At 40.6% G+C, this 23,463-nt stretch overlaps 1 protein-coding gene across 1 annotated transcript; it reads left to right on the top strand.

Moving 5' to 3' along the window:
• The first annotated feature begins 8 nt into the window (after positions 1-8).
• Positions 9-22,661, top strand: LOC110907360 (protein FAR1-RELATED SEQUENCE 2-like). The gene is made up of 11 exons (XM_022152353.2): positions 9-157; positions 328-515; positions 586-729; positions 1,040-1,344; positions 2,080-2,205; positions 2,293-2,457; positions 19,053-19,209; positions 19,863-20,670; positions 20,764-21,022; positions 21,237-21,800; positions 21,972-22,661. Exons 1-11 carry the CDS (start codon positions 9-11, stop codon positions 22,593-22,595), a joined length of 3,489 nt encoding a protein of 1,162 aa, XP_022008045.2. The 3' UTR covers positions 22,596-22,661.
• Positions 22,662-23,463: the final 802 nt, after the last annotated feature.

The raw sequence follows: 23,463 nt of genomic DNA on the forward strand, positions 1-23,463 counted from the left end.
TAAAGTTGATGACACCTCCGAAGGGTGTGACCCATTGGAAGATGAAGTTCTTCTATGTTAAAGCCTGTGCGGTATATGCCAATATGACTTTCCAGGATGTCAATATTGGTGTTACTGATGAGGACATTCCCGTGGCCACCACGAAGACTGTGGATTGGTTCTCTAGGCTGCGGCCTATTGAACTCAAAAAGTTAGACAACAACCAGTTGTGGGTGTTGCGGATGATGCTTACGAGGCCGGACAGGAAGGCAAGACCAGTTCTGCGGGAAAAGAGTGGTGGTAAGCCTGTTGCTCTTTATTGTTTTTCTTGCTTCGTCATCTTTGTAGTAATATGCATGCATGTGTTGTATCAGTGGATGCGGTTGGCTTGTGGAGGATGTTTGAGCCCGATTTCAAGGGCCAAGTTGATCTGATTCCGGTTGAGTTACGGGAAGGTTTCAATTTAGAAATTGTTGGTAACTTCCGTGTACCCAAACGTGATGTGGTGCAGGCACCCGTGCCAGAAGGCGCAAAAGGTATTTTCTAAGTTGTACGTGTCTTCCCCGTTCGTCCTTGTAATTTGTTTGCTTGATTTCTCCAATGCAGCTATTCTTGCGGACTTGGGGAAGTTTGAAAAGCGCATCCCCAAGAGGCACGCAGAGAAGAAGCAGGTGAAGAAAACCACGCGGGGTCGTGGTAAGGGGAGGGCTGAAGGCTCAACTGTCCCTCCTTCGGTGTCTCAGGCCGCAGGTACCTATCGATCCTGTTATCACAGATATACCGATTACGTGGTAGTATCTGATACCCTTGAGGGTTTGGGTGTTCTAGGTAGTGGTGCGGCTGCGGGTGGAACTGCTGCGGGTCCCCCCGTTGTTGGTGATAAGAGAGAACCAGAGCAAAAGGCTGCTGGTGGTGGTGAACCCAAACGTCGGAAACTGCAGTCTAAGAGGGCTGCTCCGGCGCAAAACAAACCTGCGGTTGCTGCTGGTAAGTATAACTTTTTGCATTGTTTTGCATGCACAATGTGTTAGATTAACAGTTATTGTTCTTTGTATTGCAGAATCCCAAGATGCAGGTTTTTCCTTTTTTGATTTTCCTTCGTCTCACGTGCATACCGCTGCTGCGGACGCGGGGGTGCCGAAGGAACCTGTGATGCCCAAGGAGCCTGCGGCACCTTTTGTTGGGCCGGTTCGCGATCCCACCGTGCAGGTGGGGAAGACGGTGGAGAAGACTGCTTCCCAGATTTTTGATACTGTGGATTCCTCTAACAACCTGATCAGCCCAACTGATGGCGATGGGTTGGACTTTAGGTTTTCGGATGCTGGGAAGCAGAAGTCGGATGCTGAGCCGCAGAAATCTCCAACTGCATAGAAGGTTTCTGGTTCTGCATCCGGGGGTGCGGGTTATGAAGGACCTCCGATTCAGCCTGGAGAGTCTGAATTGGAGTACTATTACCGCACCTACACACAGGATCGAAGTACAGCTTACCATCGACCCCCCTGGACTGTTATGCAGGGGGATGATATTTCGAACGATCCTTCCGCGTGCAGGGAGATTTTGGGTGGTCTGGGCACCCCTTTTGATGTTGAACATGCCCGTGCCGCACCCCGTGAGCTGCGCATCAACCAACTTTCTACAATGCTAGTAGGAAGTTCCATTGTGGTGAATGCCATTTTGGAAGACTACAAAGTATTGGGCCGCAGGGAAGAAGAAGCTGCTTGTTTGCGGGCTGAAGCGGAAGAGTTGGTGAAATCTGCTCGTGAGGGTGCGGAGCAGCTTGAAAGGGATAGAGCTGCTTTTGAGAAGCAGAAACAGACCTCGGAGTGGGCTGCCACTGCGCAGCTGAAACAGGTTCGTACTCTTGCCAAACTCATTTCTGACGAACGCAAGAGTTGGAACAAAAAGTTTTCCAATGAGCGCAAGAAGTGGAATGATTCTTGGGCTAAGCAGAATGACACTCTGTTTCGTGCTCGTCAGGAGCTGACGAATGCCAAGGCAGCGAACGCTGCTTTGATCAAAGAGAAGGCTGCAGCTGAGGCGGTTGCGGTTAAAGCGCAACAAGCAGAGGCCCGGGCTGTTAAGGCGCTATGAGAGGCCAAGGAAGCGGGGGCCCGTGCTGCAAAGGCCCTTGAGGAGGCCAAAGAGAGGGAGAGTCGCTCTGCTAAGGCTCTTGAAGCGGCGAATGCCGAGCAGGCCCGTTTGAAGCAGGTTGTTAACAGCCTTCAGGTATGATTCGTTATTCCTGTTGTGTTTTTCTTTCCGCATTTTGAGAATGTTTACTGACTTTGTGAACTGTTGATTGCTCTTTAAAAGGCTGAAGTTCAGACCCGGGAGCTCGCGGTTACAGACCTCACAGCCCTCGTGACTGCAGCGGAAGAACGAGCTAATGCTGCTGTTGAGGCCAGAGATGCTCTGACCTTTTCGTTTAACCAACTGGAGGCTGACCGTGAATGGATGTGGAGTCACGGTATCGCGTGTGTAAGTATCCCTTGCCTTTATATTTGCTTGGATTAGTATCAGAGTCTTATCATCCTGTTATTGCAGATTGTTCAGGCTATCATGGATGCACCTGAGACCGCAACTGGTTTGGACTTGGTCAAGGAACGTGCCCGCGATGCCGGTTTTAAAGCTAGTTATAGCCGCTGTGTCAGTCATATGAACGTCATGACTGAAGGCGGTTTTACCGCAGAGCGATCCGGGTTTCGTGATGTGGACACCGAAGGTCGCCTTAACGCGGCTGTAGCCTCCTTTTATGATACGTCCCTCTCTTGTGTGGAGAAGTTGGACGAATGTTTAGAGGCTGCGGATTACGTTGACCGGTTGCGGATGCTGTATGCCGATGCGGAAGAGGAAAATCCCGCTGGCGGCGGCCAAGATGACGCGGGTACCAGTGGTACAAAATAGGGTTTAGGTTGGCTAGCGTGCCCCCTTTTTTTGCTTTCCTTTTGTAAATGTGGGAAACTCTATGTAAATCCATTAAGCATCGCGTGGGTGCTTGAATTTTTTGAATATAAAGTTTATTGTTCAATTTGTACAAGTGTTTTTAATTCTTGCATGTTTGAACGTATATATGCGGAACTTTACCCATTTGTGAATGGGGTCAAGTATACTCCATACCTTTGTCGTATGAGTACGCGTTAATTTCATTGTTTACCCCGTTAGGGTTTTAGAATCGTGTAAGCTTTGTAAAAACTTGTATATTCGGAACTCTACCCATTTGTGAATGGGGTCAAGTATACTCCATACCTTTGTCGTATGAGTATGCGTCAATTCCATTGTTTACCTTTTTAGGGTTTAGGAATTGTGTAAGCTTTGTAAAAAGTTGTCTATCCGGCCGGATAGATACTTAATATTCTGCCCTTCTCTGGCCTATTACAATATTTGTGTGTGGTTGACACTTTGTGTAGGTATCGCGAATGAAGATTTTGCCAATCTGTTTTTGCGGATACCGCAAAGTGGAACACGCATTTGTAATAGTAGTAACAAACAATATTGCATTGAATCGTTCTTTATTTAATTGCAAATGGCCTGCGGCCCGATAGGTTACATGAAAATGTAAAAACGAGGCTTACATGTAACAGCGTCTAAGCTGTTGTGCATTCCATGTACGTGCGATAGGTTCGCCTTCTAACGTTTGCAACTTGTACGCGCCTTTTCCCAAGACCTCATTGATGAGGTAGGGTCCTTCCCACTTGGGGGCAAGTTTTCCTGGGCGTTCAGCATTAGATGCTTCATTGTCACGGAGGACGTAGTCCCCCGGGTTGAAAGTACAAACGCGGACACGCGAGTTGTAGTACTTTTCCAGTTTGGATTTGTACTTAGCCTCATTGATGGCAGCGTTTTCGCGCCTCTCCTCCAAGAGGTCTAAGTCAATCCTGCGTTCCCTACTGTTGTCTATTTTTTCAATAGCCAGCATTCTGGGAGAAGGGATGCCTACTTCCGCGGGGATCACCGCTTCTGAACCGTAGACTAGGCTGAAGGGTGTTTCCCCATTGCTCGTTTTTGGGCTTGTGCGGTGAGCCCATAGGATACTTGGGAGTTCATCGACCCAGCCATGCCTGGCTGTTCCCAACCTTGCTTTGATGCCCTCGACCAGACTTTTGTTGATACTCTCAACTTGGTCGTTTCCTTACGGATGTGCAACGGATGAGAATATATGTTCAATGTGTAGTTCTTCTAGCCATTTTTGAAATTCGTCAGCAGCAAAGTTGGTGCCATTATCGGTAACGATGCACATTGGTAGACCGAAACGGCAGATGATGTGTTCCCATATGAATTTTCTTATTATTATAGCAGTGGTTGAGGCGAGCGGTTTTGCCTCTACCCATTTTGTGAAGTAATCAACCGCTACTATGATAAATTTGACTGCACCTGGTGCGTCAGGGAAAGGTCCCACAACGTCGATTGCCCATTTCTGGAAGGGCCATGCGGTGGTGACCGGGACCAGGTTGTTTTTGGGGCGCAAAGTTTTTGGAGCATGTCGTTGACAGTTGATACATTTGCGCAGCTCTTTGACGGCGTCCAGGTGCATGCCTGGCCAGTAATACCCAGCATTCATGATTTTGGCCACTACCATGTGTGGTCCTGCGTGTATGCCGCACATACCCTCGTGTATCTCTCTGATGAGGTATGTGGCATCCTGGGGGTTGACGCATCGTAGTAGTGGCCCTAGGTATGATTTGCGGTATAAGATACCGTCTCCCATTTGATAATGGCATGCTTTGTATTGTAGCTTGCGTGCCTCCGATTTGCTTTCGGGAGTCACACCTGATTGCAAATACGCAATAATTGGTGTCATCCACGACGTTGTCCCGTATTGGATGACGTTGACCTGGCGCAGGGGTACTGAAGGATTTTGTAGAATTTCGATACGTATTTCCTTTGCCAGGTGTTGGAAGCTGGTGGATGCAAGTTTGGAGAGTGCATCCGCGGATTTGTTTTCACTCCTATTAATATGTCGGACATTAAACGAAGTGAACTTTGATGTTAGTTGCAGGGCTTGCTCGAGGTAGAGGATCATGATATCCCCCTTTGCGGCATAGTCGCCGCGTATCTGTCCTGCAACTAACAAAGAGTCGATGTGTGCTTCCAGATGTTGCACGCCGAGTTTGACTGCTAAACGTAGTCCTGCCAGTAGGGCTTCATATTCGGCCTCGTTATTTGTGCTATTGAAATCGAGGCGGATTGCATATGTAAGTTCTTGGCCATCAGGGCTGACGAGTCGCAGACCTGCGCCTGCACCTTCTTCGTTGGAGGCCCCATCGGTAAATAGTGCCCATGTTTCTGAGGAAGATGGTGTGGGTGCAGGGTTTTGTGCTTCTTCGCATTCTTGGATGCGATTCGCCGGTACTTCGGCGGCGAAATCAGCTAAGATTTGGCCTTTAATTGCGGGGCGCGGTTTATAGTTCAGCGTGTGCGCGCCCAGCTCTATTGCCCATTTTGCTAATCTCCCAGAAATGTCAGGTTTGGATAGGATCGGGCCGATCCTGTAATTGGTTAGTACCGTGATGACATGGTTCGCGAAGTAGCGTCGCAACCGTCTTGATGCGTGCACTAGTGCTAATACCAATTTTTCCATTATTGAGTACCTTGTTTCTGGGTCGTTGAGCATCTTGCTGATGTAATAGATGGGTGTTTGAACCCCCTCCCGCTCCACTATCAATATCGCACCCACCGCGTTGTCCGCTGTAACACCTCGAAATTTTGTGTCCAATGATGTGTTAACACGTGTCATTTGTTTACACGTGGCATCTATAATAAATAAAGGACTAATTTTGACGAACCTTGAAAGTATATAAATTCGAGGGTTATAAATGTCAACAAGGGTAAATATACTGTATAGTATCCCTAAATAATGCTTAAACCTTCAAACGAATAAATTATAGATCGTACAAAAACAAAACGCGGAAGAAAGTGAGAGATTACAAACTACAGGGGTTAACTGTGTCAACATGTTTAATAATACCTCTGAGTGACCCTTTAACGTCCCAAAGACTCTGTAACGGTATTATACCCTCACTAAAATAATATATATAAATTTCGCGAAGTTTCGATATGAAACGAGAAAGTTACGATCGAATTCGTAGAAGAAGGGTTAAAAGCGTCAACAGTGAAAGTTAAGGCTTTCCAATATAAATAATAAATAAACCGGGGACTTAATAATGCGGGTAATTAACACGAGGCCCCTATCGGTAAATAACCGAGGGCCAAACCGCAAAGTTACCCCTTCAAATCCGAAAGGTCAGGCGAATCATTACGAAAGATTTCGTTATTAATGGCCCGATTCTGTAATCATTAAAAAAAGATTTGAAAAATTCAGAAAATATAACCTCACGCGACCCGCGTAAGGTTTAAACATAAGTTGAGGCGGGCCGCGAGCCTCCTCTATTACGCGTCTGATTTTCTGATCCCAGACGACCCGCGTAAGAGTTGCATGGAATATCCATGCGGGTCGCGTAAAGTGCCCAGATGCAGAAAGTTGATGTTTTCTTGACTTTTGAGCTCTTGAACGATCATTTGATCAATTATGGCAACATGGGTGCCCCCTACACGACCCATACCCCTTAGGGACACCTGCCCATGATCCATGATCAGTTATAGCATGTTGTGTATTGATCTTGAGGGTCTTGTGTGACTATAAATAGGCCTCTTTGGCTCATAACATTCACACACTCAAAAACACTTCTACTAATCATCTCTCAAGCTCTCAAGACTTCTCTGAAGTTCCATAAGCAAGAACACAACCTCTGTAAGTGATCTAACCCTTTGTGGTGTCACATTTCCTTAGTTATGGCTCATAAACGCAACCGTCGTAACTAACGGTTGTCATTACAATAACTCGCAAATGATTCAGTCTTATGACGAATCAAAAATGGTTATGAGTTGGTATTTATGTGGGTAATAAACCTCTAAAAGGGTTCCCCCTGATCACCACTCTAACTATGTCAAATATCGAGTCAAACGCGCGGTTAAAAAGTCAACAGAAAGCTATTTTGGCGATTTATGCATAATCTGTAATATATATGTTATGGAACCTGTTTTGATAATCATAAAACATGATAATAAGTATATAAACATGTTTGCGCTCGTTTGAATCGATCATTTACTATATAGAACCGGTTCGGAGCCGAATGTCGCAAAAGTTTGACTTTTGCTTTGACTTCAGTTCTGACCCGTTTTAGTGAGGTATAAATATACCTTAGGACTCTCTTAGGACCAGGTCACATGTTGGTATAAGCCTCTGTGGTCGGTTCATGAGTTATCCGAGTCTTTAGCGCATTTCCGTCATTCGCCTAAAAGTTGACCGTAACGGCCTTTTAAAATTAAAACGAGTATTTCGAACACGTGAACGGACCAAAACCTTGCTTGTTAAATTATAAGCATGTCCTTGAAGTTTCACGTCAATCCGAGGTCTAGAATGAGAGTTATGCTAAAAGGCGCACTTTTAAGAAAGTTTTATAATTAACGGCGCAATTAGCATAACGCCCATCTAACCCAAGTTTTCGTCACCAAAACTTTTACCCACTGTGGTAAAATAATATTTTGGGAATTTTAAAGATTTTTAATAATTTTTACCTTGCTCATAACCTGCGGTTATGGCTACGGTTCGGTAAATACCGAATATGCCCTTTTTGGCCAAAACGGGAGTTCTACAAGGTCTTTTGACCCGATTCCAGTTGCTACTGATTTTAAATAATAAATAAAGTATTTTAAACTTTATAAACTGTTCGGGAAACTCAGATTTCCTGTAGAACCCGAAAAGCTCTTTAAAAGTCTTTAAAATGACCGAAAAGCCCCTACGGGGCATAATATAAACTTAAACTTGTTACGGGCATTACGGAAGGTATCCTACTGATACCAAAATACTTTTAAGGCATATTGACTTAGGGAATAAGCGTACGACTCTTATGGTTAACCGTTTCGCCTATTTACGCACACGGTACGGCTCATGAAACTAGTTTTCGTGCAATAGCCGATATGGGTCAAATTATATTATTTGAACCCCAAAATCCAGAGTATGAACTATAAACCCATATAAAACAAGTCACTGAACTTGTTGGGTCCAGATCATACTCCATTCTCGGTTTTCGCCTCTTCGTGCGAATTAACCATATCTATATATCGGAATCAACCGGTTTAAGCTACGGCTACTATAAGGACCGTTAGGATTCTAAGAGGTTAATTAAAACCTTCGTTCCAGATTAGGAGCCCCAGTAAAAGCTATCGGTGACTTGATCTAAATTAAGGATTAATACTTGCAAAGGTAAATACTTTTGACTTATTTCCCCTATATGGGCTTGGGTTACGGTATATTAATACCGCTTGATTGAGCACTATATTCGTCCATCGCTTAGATGGATAACTAAATAATATGATCGGCTCATTTAAACAGTTTTGTTGCTTATAAGCCTTTGGGGGGTTTAATGACCGTTGTCCCGGATATCCTCGGCATCATTTTACGAAATGGCCACGACCATCGACATCCCGGTGTAGGCGTACACCCGGTATAAAGTGTCGACATTAAAACTAAAAGACGTAGCCGTTGGTTTCTGTACTACGGTTTTACGCAAACGTGGTGTGTCTATAAATCTTTAACCCGGCACGACCCGGGCTACTGAACGCATAAAAGAACATGTAAAACGTTCACAAGATCATCATGAATTTTCCCAAGTTATAAAAGAGTTTGTGCCTTGTGCATTCAAATCAATTTTAATAAACATTTTCAAATGTGTCAGTTGAATGTATTTACCAGTGTAAACTGACGTATTTTCCCCAAAAAGATTAAGTGCAGGTACCTAAACGTAATTGGCTGGTATTAGCTCCCTAGCGTCGGGATAAGCCTCGCAAGCTTGATTGCAGTATCTGATGGAACAATACTTTACCTTTATTTACGATCCACTGTGGATATTCAACTTCTGTAATACATTGATATTATCACCAGAGGTTGAAATATATATATATTTATCTTATGCTTCCGCTGTGCATTATATAATTGTGTGGTTTAACTATATTGTTGCCAACATCGTCACGGTAATCCCCCACCGGGCCCACCGGTGAGACACGTGGAAATCGGGGTGTGACATCCGCGGCGGATAGGTATAATATGAGTGGCTCATCCTTGCGTGGTGCGGTTAAAGTTGGGAGTTGTATCAAACACTCCTTCATTTCCCGGAAAGCGTTTTCAGCCTCGGCGGTCCACTGGAATTGTTCTTTCTTTAAACATTTTCGCAGGGTCTTGATGAAAGGATAAGACTTAGCTGCATGGTTGGCTAAGAATCTGTTGAGTGCTGCTAGCCTGCCGGCCAGTCGTTGCATATCTTTCATCGTTGAAGGCGATGGCATGCGCTCGATCGCCTGAACTTTCTCCGGGTTTACCTTGAATCCATCTTTAGTCACGATGAACCCAAGGAATTTGCCTTCTTCCATTCCAAACGAGCATTTCCCTGGATTGAGCTTTATGTTAACGCTTCGCCGAGTCTGGAATGTTCTGTCAATGTCTGTGAGCATGGTATCTTCTTCCATGCTCATGACGACTAGGTCGTCCATGTAGATTTCGACGCTTTTCCTTATCTGCCCGCGGAAAGTGTCATTCATCAGTTTTTGATAAGTCGCGCCCGCGTTGCGCAACCCAAACGGCATTTTTGTATAACAGTAATTCCCGGTGGGAGTGCGGAATGTCGTTTTGTCTTCATCCGCGATTGCCATTTGTACCTGATGGTACCCTTTGTAGCTATCGAGGAAACACTTCCATCTGAATGGTGCGAGATTATCGACGTTTTCATCGATTTCTGGAAGCGCGTAACAATTCTTGGGGCAGGCTTTGTTAAGGTCTTTGTAATCGACGCACATGCGCCAGCCCCCGGATGGTTTTTCTACCATGACCGGGTTGGATAACCAAGTCTGGTATTTTACTTCCCGCAGGATGCCTGCGGAGAGCAGTTCTTCGACCTGCTCTTGCATCGCCTGATTTTTAGCGGACCCAAGGTGGCGTTGGCCTTGGATCACCGGCTTGATACATGGTAAGGTATTCAAGTGATGTTGCGCGATATCACGTGGGACCCCTGTCATGTCTGCGGGTGTCCACGCGAAAATGTCTTGGTTCCTGAAGAGAAGTTGCTTCAGGTGCGCTTTGGTGGTTGGGGACAAGGCATGACCCAATGTAACCTTTTGTTCTGGGTATCTCGCGTTGAGAACCCATTTTTCTGGTTGGTTGTTGGGGGTGGGCCTTGCGACCTTGGTCGGACGTAGCTCGTCCGACATCATGATGTCTTTTCGAGCGTAGATTATCGCGACCCCCGATTCGGTTGGGAAACCGACAGCAGAGTGGGGGACGGATGTAATCATATTGAAATCTCCTTGGGATTCTCTCCCAAGGAGTACGTCATATCTGGAGGTGTGAGGTAAAACCATGAAGTTTACCTCTTCTATTCTTGTGTGTCTTCCGCTGGTAAGACGCACAGGAAAAGTGATCTGGCCCAGGGGAAAGACAGTTTCCCCTGCGAACCCGGCCAATGGGTAATCTACGGCTTGCAATCGGTCTTTGTCCTCCTGGTCAAACTGGTTGAAGCATTGTTCGTAGATTATGTCAGAAGTACTGCCCGGGTCGATGAACAGACGCTCGGTGCGGTAGTGTGCCAGTTGGCCTGTGATAACGACGGCGCGCCTATCGCGCGGTCCGCCTCGGACTTTTGGAAAGACGACTTGCTTGTCTTTCCAGTCATTGTTCGGCCTTCTCGCCGCTTTGTGCGGCCTACCTTTACCTCCGTTGATCATGTGGGTTGAGGCCACATAAATGGTCCTCTTCCCTGAGGAGATGCCTTCGCCATGAGGGGTGATGCGTTTGGTGGGTTTTTGTCCACCTGGCAGAAGGTGTTGCAGTTTCCCCTCTTTTAAGGCCCGCTCAATCTCCAGCCGGAGACTGATGCAGTTGTTTGTAGCGTGGCCCGAGTCCTTGTGATACTCACAATAGAGAGAGAGATCTTGGTTTTTCTTGAACTTCATTGGTTGGGCCGGTCGCAAGAATTGTGCGTCCGTAAGAAAGACTTCGCTTGGCGACACAGTGATCTCGGTCCAGTTTCGGTCCCGAGAATCTTTCTTTGGTGCCCGGTTGTCCCGTTGAGGACTGCGTTTCCTCGGGTCAAACGGGTTGGTCCGCGGGATGTATGGTTTGGAAATATCGCTATTCCCTACGTCCCGGTTGCGTTTATTGTTACGCTTGGACCCTTGGTTGTAAGTTTCGGCCTGGGGCTCCGCCTTTGCCATATGCGGTTCGAGGGACCGCTGTGTCTGGGCATGTCTTGACTGCGGCCATGACATCTTCCCATTTTTTAGGCAAACCTTCTTTGCCAGAGATGGTCATAACCATCTGCTTATCCTTCACGGCCCTGATGAAATGGTTCCGTGCCATTTGATCTGCCACGTCGCCTATCTCTAGGCACTCTTTATTGTATCGGACAACGAATGCTTCTAGGGATTCGTTGTCTCTGCGCCAGATATTCATGACGTCCAACGAGTCATGCGCGTGACGTCGTTGCTGGCTGAAATGAGCGAGGAACTTTGCATGAAAGTCCTCGAATGAGGCCAGTGATGCCACTGGCAAAGAATCGAACCAAGCCCTGGCCAGACCCGTAAGGGTCTGGGGGAAAAAATTGCACCAAGTGGGTTCATCCCACTGGCCATTGCACCCTGCGCCTATGAGAATGTTCATGTGGTCGTCCGGGTCGGATGAACCACTGTATTTCCCAACGTTGAATGGGAACTTTGTTGTGGTGACATGGGCGTGGGCTATTCGCGGGGCGAATTTGGAGTTTTCGTCCGCAGCTTTCGGCCTATAGGGCTGGTTCTCAGGGCGTTTTGCATCCCTGAGGTATGTGTTGCGGGGGTGAGTGGGAGGAACAAAGTTGCGTCCTCCCGGTCTGCTGCAGGTGTCGTGTGAATCCGCGTAATATGTATGATCGTTCGGGTCGGTACGATCATACCCTTCAGTATATGGTTGCGGGCCTAAGCGTCTCTGAATTCCAGAGCTATGTCGGGATGCGGACCGTTGCCTGTCCTCGTTGTAAGGACCTAGGCGGGTATGCACTGGTCCTCTGGTACGGGACTCGTACGAGGAATCGTCCTCGTTTATTGTGCGGACCTCACAGTAAGATGATCCGCGGTCTTCACTTCTGCTTCTCGAAGCTGGACGTGAATGTACCCTGCCTTCGTATTGTAGGATACGATCGGCAGGGGTGTGCGGTGCTGGGGTCGGCCCAGCTTGTATTTGCGCTTCCGCACAAGCGCGGTTGTATGTTGCGGCCAGCAGGGTGGCCTGCTGGTCATACCAGGTGTGGGGGTCCGTGTTCGGGGGGATCACAGATGCGTATTGTGATAAGTCGTGTCCGAACGTTAGGGATGGACCCCTTTGCGTGGATGTGCCGATATGGCCCGGATTTGGGTCCGGTGGGGCAGTCCCCGCATTTCCTGTGTTGGTGGGGAGTAGATTATCCCCAGTAGTATTGTTTTGGTGATCAGTCATGATTTTGAGAGAGGAAAAAGGATGATCGAAAAAGTACTAAGAGTAGCGGTGGGCGCCAATGATGAAACAATGGTTAACCGGGCAGGGTTAACTCACTGGTCTCGTCAAGAAGGGTTAACCCCTTCCTCTCGAGGATCGCTGGCTGGATCACCGGTGGGTTGATCTCCTGCACAAGGAAACAAACCGTGACTCGTAACAAGGAGGATGGAGTGGGGGGTGCTCCTTGTTACCACTCTCCGGCGTGAGAATCAGTAATTTGCTTGGGAAGCAAAGTAAGATAGTAGTAGTAGTGAGAGAGTTGTGAAGAGATACCTCAAACCTGGTTTGGGGTTGGTATTTATAGCCGAGGAGTGGAGGAGGAGGAGGAGGATGGACGGACTGACGACGTGCTGCACCTTTGCAGGTGTGTCAGGCTTGTCGGTTATGGATGTTACGCCACGTCAGTCCGTTGCTTACGTAGCCCTGACAGGCGGCTGCCATTGGTGCTACTTGCTCTGTGGTGTCAGTCCCACTTGCTGAGTGTACAGGATGCGGTGCGGGCCGCATCGCTGTTTGCGGTAACTGTAGACGTTCCGGCTTCTCACTCTTTGATCAAGAAATACGCGAGATGCGGTGCCAAGCCGCATCGTCGTCCGTGGTGACTGTTGCTGTTATCCAGCTTCCTTGTATTGATAGAAGTGTTCACTGGACGCGGTGCTAGGCCGCATCGCTGTGAATACTTCCGTTTTCATACACCAGATGTGATGCTATGCCGCATCACTCTATCGTTCTAATATTCCAGGTAAGTCCTCCATCACTGGACAGATTGGATTCAACCATTGTGTCGATGCGTTCCCGCACGGACATAAGTAGGTTGTTTAGCTAGTAGGGGTTTTGATAAGGGTAATGGTCACTCGCGGTCGATGCTGACGCGAGATCTGGGACCATACCCCTTCAGTCACTTTTACAAAAATGAAACTTTTTATAACTAAACCCGCGATGTTTTATTTTTTTGTTGTCATTTCCATCCAAATCAGTAACTCAGTTAAAAAGTATCATTTACTCTTATGGACGATTTTGGCACTTTTCCATTTATTCTTTTGTTTTTTAATCTTCTTTTTTATCTTGAGGTGAGAGGATGAGTTCTTAATTACTTGTCATGTGTTATGAGAAGGAACCATCAAATATGCATTCATGAAAATCAGTGGTTGTCACATATTTATGTACATCTCTTAAATACATACTCCTTTGATCATTTTCTCAATTCTGTTTCATTTTAGAATAATCTAATTTGTTTTTTGTTAGACAAAGGTGAGGTGTAAACATTTCTTTTGTTTTAGAAGTCATAGTAGTTTGGAAAGTTTCTTCCCATTGAAACCAACATTTGGTTTTGATTGTAAAATATATTTTTTTTTTTCTATAAGTCTATAACGAAACTAGTTCTGTTTTCAAATTCAAATATGTTTGCTTTTCGTTTTGAAAAATGTTTAATTATTCTTTGTAAAACTTCATACTCAAATTTGAAATTTCAAGATATGTGATTACAATTGTTTTTTTCCATCAAATTTGTAAAATCTTTACTTTTATACGCAAGGTCAATTTAGATCTTTGAACATAGTAATCTATTTTCCAAATCTCTGTTTTCTTTCATTTAAACTCTCTTTTATAGATGACTTTCTAAGTAAAGATTACACAACTTGCTTAGCTTTTTAATCTTGTTCAATAGTAACCGAAGAATGGAAAAGATTCTTCAAGCGTCTCAGGTCCTAAAAGTGAATGATAAATACCGCCAAAGCCCAATACTGCAGAGGAAATTAAATGAAGTACTCCAGATACAAAGTATGGAAAAGTACCTATAACTTCCCTACCAGGACCCAGCCCCAACCTAGAGTAGCTAGGTGAGGAGTAAAATTAATCCTTGTTCATACATAGGCTTTTCTGGTACGAAATAAGCCACTTCAAATAGATTCATTGCTTCGGCCCAGAATACGATTAATCCGGCATGTCATTAAACAAGTATCTTCTATTGTCTCTTCTTGGTTCGATTTTTTTAGTGTACCTCTTGTTTGGTGCATCTTCCTTAAAAGCGTCATAAGTTATAGATATTAATATTAATATTAGTATTTTATATTAGTAAATCAACATAGTTTAAAGAAAAGTATATAACAAATTTGACTAAAAGTTTAAAGTAACAAGTTGTAAACTTTCATAGTTTCCAGTAATCCATTTCCAGTGTAGCCTTGTGAAACTGAAGCCGGCTAGGTCGTTGGGCCATTCCTTGGTTGGGCCACAATAAGCAACAACCATCTTAGAGAAAGCCTAAATAAAATGGAACATAATCAACATATTAGTAACTAGTAAATTTCTCCCATGTTGTGTTGTGACAGCTTTGAAACGTAAAGTACTGGAATTTATACCATCTAATGAAAACGTATTACATAATTTTCTCCCGTCTTTTTTAAACGTCAATAACTTTTTATATGTAACTTTTTTTTTTCAAAAAAAATTACTCCATAATAACGAGTATTTTTTATCTTTAATATAAGTACCATATGGCTATACTTATACAGAAAGAAAAAATTTACGTTTCGATCATATGTTTTAGTCCATGGCTTTTTGTCTATGTTGTTTTAAATGTATAGTGATTTGTGTTTTACAGTAAAACACCATGAACGTATAAGACACCATAACATTGCAAATAGCATTTACATTCAATTTTGTTTTCTATGGTGTTTTATTTTACAAGACACCATAATCTTTTGAATTCCTAAATAAAACACCATAGAAAACAAGACTGAAAATGGTATTTGCAATGTTATGGTGTCTTATATACGTTCATGGTGTTGTACTGTAAAACACAACGCCTTGAATCACTATGCAATGAAAACAACATAGAAAAAACACCATGGACTAAAAAGGTCCGATTGAAACGTAATTTTTTTCTCTATATAAGTATAGCAATATGGTGCTTATATTAAAGATAAAAAAAACACTCGTTATTATGGTTTACTTTTTTTTAAAGTTGCGTATAAAAAGTAATTGACGTTTAAAAAAGACGGAGGAACTTGCATGTGCATTGCATGTGGGTTTTTGAATTTTATCATTAATTTGGTTTTTTATTAAATTACTTAATTGCCCTTATCCTAATAAATTAAATAATGACATGTGTCCTCATCATGTTTTTTCTTATTTTTCTCACAAATTTCATCCTTTTTACAAGATCCTAAACCTATATATATATATATACTATAATAGTGGAGAGTTCAAATGAGAAGAATTTTTTTGTAAGAAGAAAAAAGAAGAAATTTCAACCAATAAGAATGCTTTATTTTTATTCATTTATATAAGTATTTAATGTTTCTATAAGGGTACATTGGTAAATCTACAAAGGTCATTAATTTGTAGTCTTCCTTTTTAATAGCTAACTATATTAATTTTTTTTAACTTATCTTCAAAATATATATTTTTTCAAAAAAGTAAAATAAAATAATTTAAAGTGTAAGATAAATTACGAGTTGTGTAAGATAAATTTCAACGTGTAGGATGAATTTCGAAATATGTAGGATAACTTTTGATGTGTGTAGGCAAAAAAAGTCAGTGTGGATGATAATAGTCTTTATGACTAATTAATTAGTCTAAAATGATAATAAATGAGATAAGTGAAAAAACTATTTAATGTTTTACAAAATTACCCTTTGTTCTTTTTCTTTTCAATTAAATTTTATTTTCAAATGAACCTTCCCCTATTATAATAAGGGGTAAATTACACTTTTCATCCATTATATTTGTATTGAATTACAATGGATGCCCTTTAACTTTAATAATTACAGTCACAGTCTTTTATTTGGAAAATTCATTACAGTGTACGTCCTTTAGCACTAACCAGGTTAAAAATTCCAATTAAGTATGGCATGTGCTTTACACATGAGGACATTTATGTCTTTTTACCCTAATCTATTTATTATATATAATAATCCATAAAATTCCTATCTCTTTTCTATCGTCGTCTCTCTCTACACCCATAATCAGTTCATCACCATTATCATAATCATAACCATCAACATTCATCATCGATTCACCATTAACCATCATAACCACAACCATCAACCATCATCAGCATCGGACCGAAACACCACCACCAGATTGCAATCTCGTCGCTCCGATTTGAAACCCTAGGCTGTGGTGACGGTTCAATCGTCGAAGGATGACGTAACGACTCTATGATGGTTGTGTTAGAAACTTACCCAAGAAAGCATATACGACTCCTATACATATACAAGTTGCATATTAGGTTTTGAAGGGGTACGGTCCCAAAAACCTGCGCCGACCAATCAGGTCACGCACGGGACCACACTCATACTACACTAATCTGGCAACTTTCTAGACCTTGCGCCGACCAATCAAGTGAAACCTAGGTCGCGCGCGAGGTCTAAGTAAATACAAGACCAGATTTCACACTTAGCTTCCTGGAAGAAAGCCCTCACTTCTTGGACCTTGCGCTGGCTACATGGGTTTTCCCTAGAGGCCGCGCGGAGGACAGAAGCGCAGGGCATCCTAGGACAAGTACCAAAGGTACAAGTTGCAGAGCAGTGGACCAATGAGCGTCCAACAAGTTGTATCCGATCGTGCTCCACGATTAACAATCGTACAGGAGACAAGAAGGTACACAAGGACGCATACGTGGCACCAATCAGCGTGCGCCGACATCTGCTCCACGATCTCCACTCAGCCGCTGACAGAGAGACAACAAGGACAATGGTCAGGACACGTGGATCCATTCAACGTGCGACAACTCCATCCTCACCCAGAAGCACTAACGGTTGTTGCAGAGGGGACAAGAGGGATATTCCTTGTGGTCGACTCCAGGCCCAAGGCCCATCAGCCCATCTCCTTCCACACTACTCCGGCTATAAATAGGAGCCTTCATCTACAGGTTTAACCATTTTGTTCCTTCTCTCACTACTAATCACACACTTATTTCCTTAAAAAGCATACTTATTATCACGCCGGGGAGTGGTTAAGAGGAGAACCCCCTATTCCCCTCCTCTTAACGAGCTTAATGAGGTGTTTAGTGTTTTGCAGGAAGTTCATCATCACAGCTTGGAGAAGAATAAGAAGATTAACCTTATTTGTTTAGGCACATACCACAAACTAATCACCAGATTAGTTTGGTGTTTCTTCAGGTTTCAGAAGTTCTAGATCTACAAATTTTCATTCTATGAGTTACGGATCTAGAAAGAGGAAGAAATTATATAAGAAAATGCGAAAATGCGAATGTGTGTTCGGTGTGTATTGATTCATATATAGGAAGTTTATATAAGAAGGCAAAGAATAGTGAGACGAAGATTTGGGGATTTTTTTTTAAAGCGTAATCAAGAACCTATAGATTCAGCTTCTTCATGTTATATTGACTTTTATTTTTGACTTTTTTGTTAGTCTGCAGGAGACCATTGCAAGATACTACCTTTTTGTATGGAATTTATTTTATGTAGAGCAGATCCTTTTCCCTTTTATCTACTTATTCTTTTTGATGTTAGGATATATAATGTAATATATTATATTGTGCATTGTAATATAGCCAAATAATGGCTTAAAGGGGGGAATTTTATGAATTCACCCTCTGTTTTGGGATTTGTTAAATCTAGATGAAATTGAGGTTCAATTGATGAAGAAAGTGAGGAATTTGTAGGTTGGAAACAGAGGAATTGTGATGATTGGAAGTTGGATTCGTCGATGGTGGTGGAGGATTTTAATGGTTTTTATAAGTGGTGGTGGTGGTAGGGATTGGTTGGAGAGAGGGAGAGAGAGGGGGGGGGGAGTTTATTTGCTTAAATGTTAAATATATTAGTAAAATTACTAACCTACCCCCATGTGCAAGACATATGTCATGCTTAACTGAAATTTCTAACCTGATTAGTGCTAAAGGACGTACAGTAGGGATTGGTTGGAGAGAGGGAGAGAAAGAGAGGGGGGGGGGTTTATTTGCTTAAATGTTAAATATATTAGTAAAATTACTAACCTACCCCCATGTGCAAGACATATGTCATGCTTAACTGAAATTTCTAACCTGATTAGTGCTAAAGGACGTACAGTGTAGTGAACTTTTCAAATAAATAATTGTGATTGTAATTATTGAAGTTAAATGACATACATTGTAATTTGATACAAATATAAAAGATGGAAAATGTAATTTACCCTATGATCAGTTATAAAATAATCACATATAAAAAATTGTTATCAGGTGACATGTTTTAAAGTGTTATATATATATTAAAATAAGTTTTAAATTAATCATATATCAAAATAATTTTGTTAGTTTGACATGCACACACGTCAAGATGCAAGTTAGCGCATTTTGCCTTTTAAACCACGTCAAAAGGTTATTAAAAGTTCTTTTCGCTTGATATTGAAAATAGTAGTAAAATATTTTAATGGGTAAAGATCAAATAGGAAGTTTATTTTGGCTAGGAAGTATAGGAAGTAATCTTAGCCGTTCATCATATTTTTTTAAATTTTTGTACGCGGTGGCATTTTCGTCTTTTTACATTATCATATCTTCGTTCTAATTCAATTACAGATTCTGTTACTTCTTTTCTTAGTTCATCACTCTCATAACATAATTGAAGGTTCTGTAACCCTAAATCACCGTCGATTGCAAATTCATCTCTTTTCAAACATTAATCTTGTATCGTTCGTCAATTCGATAACTTCAATGTCTTCTTCAAACTCTGCTGGTATGTTTAGCTTCAATTCGGAGTAAAATTTTGTTATTTTTTCTGAATTTCTTTGTTTTACGTTTTATAATTCGTGGTTCTGTAAGTAATATTTGATTTTTCATAAGTTTAATAGTTATTGTTGTATAATTAAACATAATTTGTTTGTTTTTTTTCTTCATCATTTATTGCGTTTTAGTGAAGAGTTGCGTTTTATGATATTAATTAAATTGTATGAATATAAAACTTTTATTTTTATGTTATATAAAGCTTTAACTGTCTATAACTGTTATTGTTGTACAATGTTTTGTTTATTCATCATTTTATGCGTTTTACTGAATGTATTGCGTTTTATGATTTTTTAGATAATAGTTCATATACAAACCTTAAAGGTTTGTATTTCATATATTATTTTTAACTTATTTTTATGATTTAATATTAAACACATTATTATATAGGATGTATTGCGTTTTATGATTATTTGTTAAGTGTTTCAGATCATATGATGCGTTTTACTGAAGCTGTTGCTTTTTATGCTTTTTATCCATATTAGTCTATATATAAACTTTAAATGTTTGAATTTTAAATTTTTATTAATATATTTTTTGGTTTATCAATAAAAACATTATTATGTAAGATGAATTGCGTTTTAAAGTTTTTTTTAATTGTTTCAGATAACATTTCCAAGTGGGAGGAACGTGTATGCATAAACAGTGGAAGAAAGTTTTTCAAACCTAAAGTCAGTGGATCCATTACACCTGCTGTTGGAATGTTTTTTAAGTCATTTGATGAGGCTTTTGCGTTTTATCAGAGATATGCACTTGCTGCAGGTTTTTCTGCAAGAAAAAATACCTCTTGGACAAATGGTGATGGTTTAGTGAAAATAAGATATATTGTCTGTTCAAAAGAAGGATTTCATGTTAGCAAAGAAATAGATTCTGGTTCAGTTGAGAATAGTAAAAAGATTGTTAGACGTAATAGAGGTTCAAAAAGAGTTGGATGCAATGCTCATGTGAAATTAATATTAGAGAACAATAATATGTATAAAATCTACTACTTTGAAGAAGAACATAATCATATCTTTGTGGAAGATGAAGATATTCATTTCTTGCCGGCTGCACGAAGTATCGATTATGTGAAAGAAAGTTTTATATCTGGATTGTCAGCAATCAATATTGGACCTGTTAAAGCATTCAATATTATGAAAACAATGTATGGTGGTTTTGGTGAAGTTGGTGCTAGTAAAGTTGATTGTAAGAATTATAGAAGGGATTTGAATCTTTATATCGGAGAGTATGATGCAGAAATGGTAGTTAGGCGTCTTATTAGGAAGAAAGAATGCTGTCCGGGTTTCACATGTGATTATGTTATTGGTGAAGATAGAAGATTGAAAGGGCTTTTCTGGGCTGATGAGCAATCAAAAAAAAATTATACAGTTTTTGGTGACATATTTGGTTTTGATGCTACTTATAAATCAAACAAGTAAGTTTTTTTTCATTTATTGCGTTATATATTCTATTGCGTTATACATTCTGTTCTAATTTCTAATGCTTTTTTAATTTGTTTTTTATGCAGGTATGATTTGGTTTTTGTTCCATTTACTGGTATTGATAATCATTATAGGAATGTCACATTTGGTGGTGCATTACTTGGTTCGGAGACTGCAGATTCTTATAGATGGCTTTTAAGGTGTTTTGTTAATGCTTTTGGAAGTGAGCCTAAAGTTGTTGTTACTGATCAAGATGCTGCAATGAAGAGAGCTATTAAGGATGTACTTTCAAGAAGTAGGCATAGGTTATGTATGTGGCACATATGGGAGAAATTGAAGACAAAGGTATTAACTGCGTTTTATGATATAACAAACTGAAATTTTAATTGTTTTATTATTGCGTTTTATGTATTATACAATAAGATCACCAAATATTTTTATCAATAGAATTACAAAACAATTGCGTTTTACCATCAATTCATTATGTTTATCATTTTCAATATATTGTTTTTAAATTATTGCGTTTTATGTTTTATAATATTATTACTTTTTTATTCAGGTTGGTCCTGTTTTGTCTGCAAACACTGATTTTAATACAAGAATGACTCATGTTGTTTGGAATGATACTATTAGTCCAGAAGATTTTGAAACTGAGTGGCATTCAATAATGTCTACTTTTGGATTGGAAAATCATGAGTGGTTAAAAGATATGTACGATCTTCGATTTGACTGGATTCCTGCTTATTACCATGGAGAGGATTTGGCTGGTCTTATGCGTACTACTTCGAGATGTGAAAGCGAGAATTACTTCTTTGGTCAGATTTGCAATCCAAGATGTACACTTGTTGAATTTTTCACTCATTTTGAGACTGCAATGGATATTCAAAGGCATGAGCATAGGAGGAATGATCATGATACAAGGTATATTGAGTCTAAGCCCTGGAGTGACTTTGTATTGGAGAAACAAGCATCAGAAATATACACCAAAACAATTTTTAAGGATATTCAGATTGAAATTGATGCTGCCATTACAAAGTGTATGTCAAAGTCTCTTGATATTGTGGGTGATGTTCAATATTTTGAAATAAAGGATTTCAGACAGCCATGCACATCTTTTTTGAAGGTATTTTTTAAATTTATATATTTTTAAATATCTATTGCGTTTTATTATTCCATCATTCATTGCGTTTTATCATTATATGAAAATATAGTTTTATCTGTATTATAATTAAGATTCATTGCGTTTTATATTTAATTTCACTAATTTTATATAGCTTTTTAATCTTATTTACAGGTGCAATACAGCAAACAAGAAGATGGATTAACAATAAGTTGTTCTTGCAAACGGTTTGAACAATTTGGTATATTATGCCGGCATATATTTTACGTTTTACGGTATGATGATATAAATGAGTTTCCTAGAAGATATGTTCATAGAAGATGGATGAGAGATGTTGTTTCTGTTGGATCAAATCATTCAAATATTCGGTTTGATGAAATTGGTAGGAATAGTGAAATTGATAAAGTTTATAGAGAAATCGTTGTTGCAAATGAGTATGTGGTTAATAGGCTGGTTGGCGATATAGATGAGTTGTGTCGTTACAGGGATCATATTAAAAGTTATATTGATAAAGCGGATGAGGTTATGGTTGCTGCGCCGCCTCCTAGTCGCAAAGAAAGATTTGCTGAAATTGGAGGGAACATAGAAAAATCAGATTCTATTATTCGTGTGCCGATCAAAACAAGGACCAAAGGATGCGGTGTACAAAAAAGGATCAAGTCAAATCGTGAGATTGCAATTCAGAAATCATCAAAGATCCAGAAATCGTGCCGTGTATGTGGTGAAAAAGGACATAACAGTCGCACATGTAAAGATAAGGTTTCTTCTAATGCTATAGGTTCTAGCAATGCAATGTAATTATGTATAGAAATTCTGACAAAATCAGATATCAATAAGTAAAAAAAAATTTGTCATTGCGTTTTATGATGTATATGTTTCATCTCATTTTATTACTGAGTTTTATAATATCCATCATATTTATCAGTATGTTTTGGTTAATTGCGTTTTATCATACCAACAATATATTGTAATTGCGTTTTATACATGAACAATATAATTTAAATTGTATTTTTTGATTAATGCGTTTTATTGTAACATAGATCATAGAACAAATTAAACACGAAATGATGACAACACTAAGATTCCAAAAGGGATTTCAAAATCACATGACAGCTTTTTTTGGAAAGTTGCGTTTTATGATAACAGTATATTGTTATTCCGTTTTATAGATAGAACAATATACTTTAATATGTTTTTTTTTTTATTGCGTTTTATTGTAACACATATTAAACATAAAATTAAACAAGAAATTCAAGTAGATATAATAAACATTGCGTTATATAGATAATGATAGTTCTAAACAAAGATGATTTTTTCAAGCAACAAAAATAACAAAAATAACTAGCATGATCAGCTTCATGGATCAAAGTTTGTTTCTTCATCGGATGAAAACCCTAAGCTTCCATCAGGGATTTCTTCATCACTTTCAGATTCAACCCAAAGTTCAACCTGTGAGAGTACTGCGTTTTGAAGCTTCTCTGCAAATTTGCTAGCAGAGTTGTTGATGATTGGTATTTCGGATAACTGCTTCAAAAAACTTATATCCTCACTGGTAGATATGTCCTTTGGGTCATACATCTCCACCTCACCATCGTCCCAAGTCACTGAAACTTTGAAAGTTTCTTCAATGAACTCCCAAGATGTAACCTGGGCATCTTCAGTTTCT

Source organism: Helianthus annuus, chromosome 14, assembly GCF_002127325.2.
Source record: "Helianthus annuus cultivar XRQ/B chromosome 14, HanXRQr2.0-SUNRISE, whole genome shotgun sequence".
Lineage (NCBI taxonomy): Eukaryota > Viridiplantae > Streptophyta > Magnoliopsida > Asterales > Asteraceae > Helianthus > Helianthus annuus.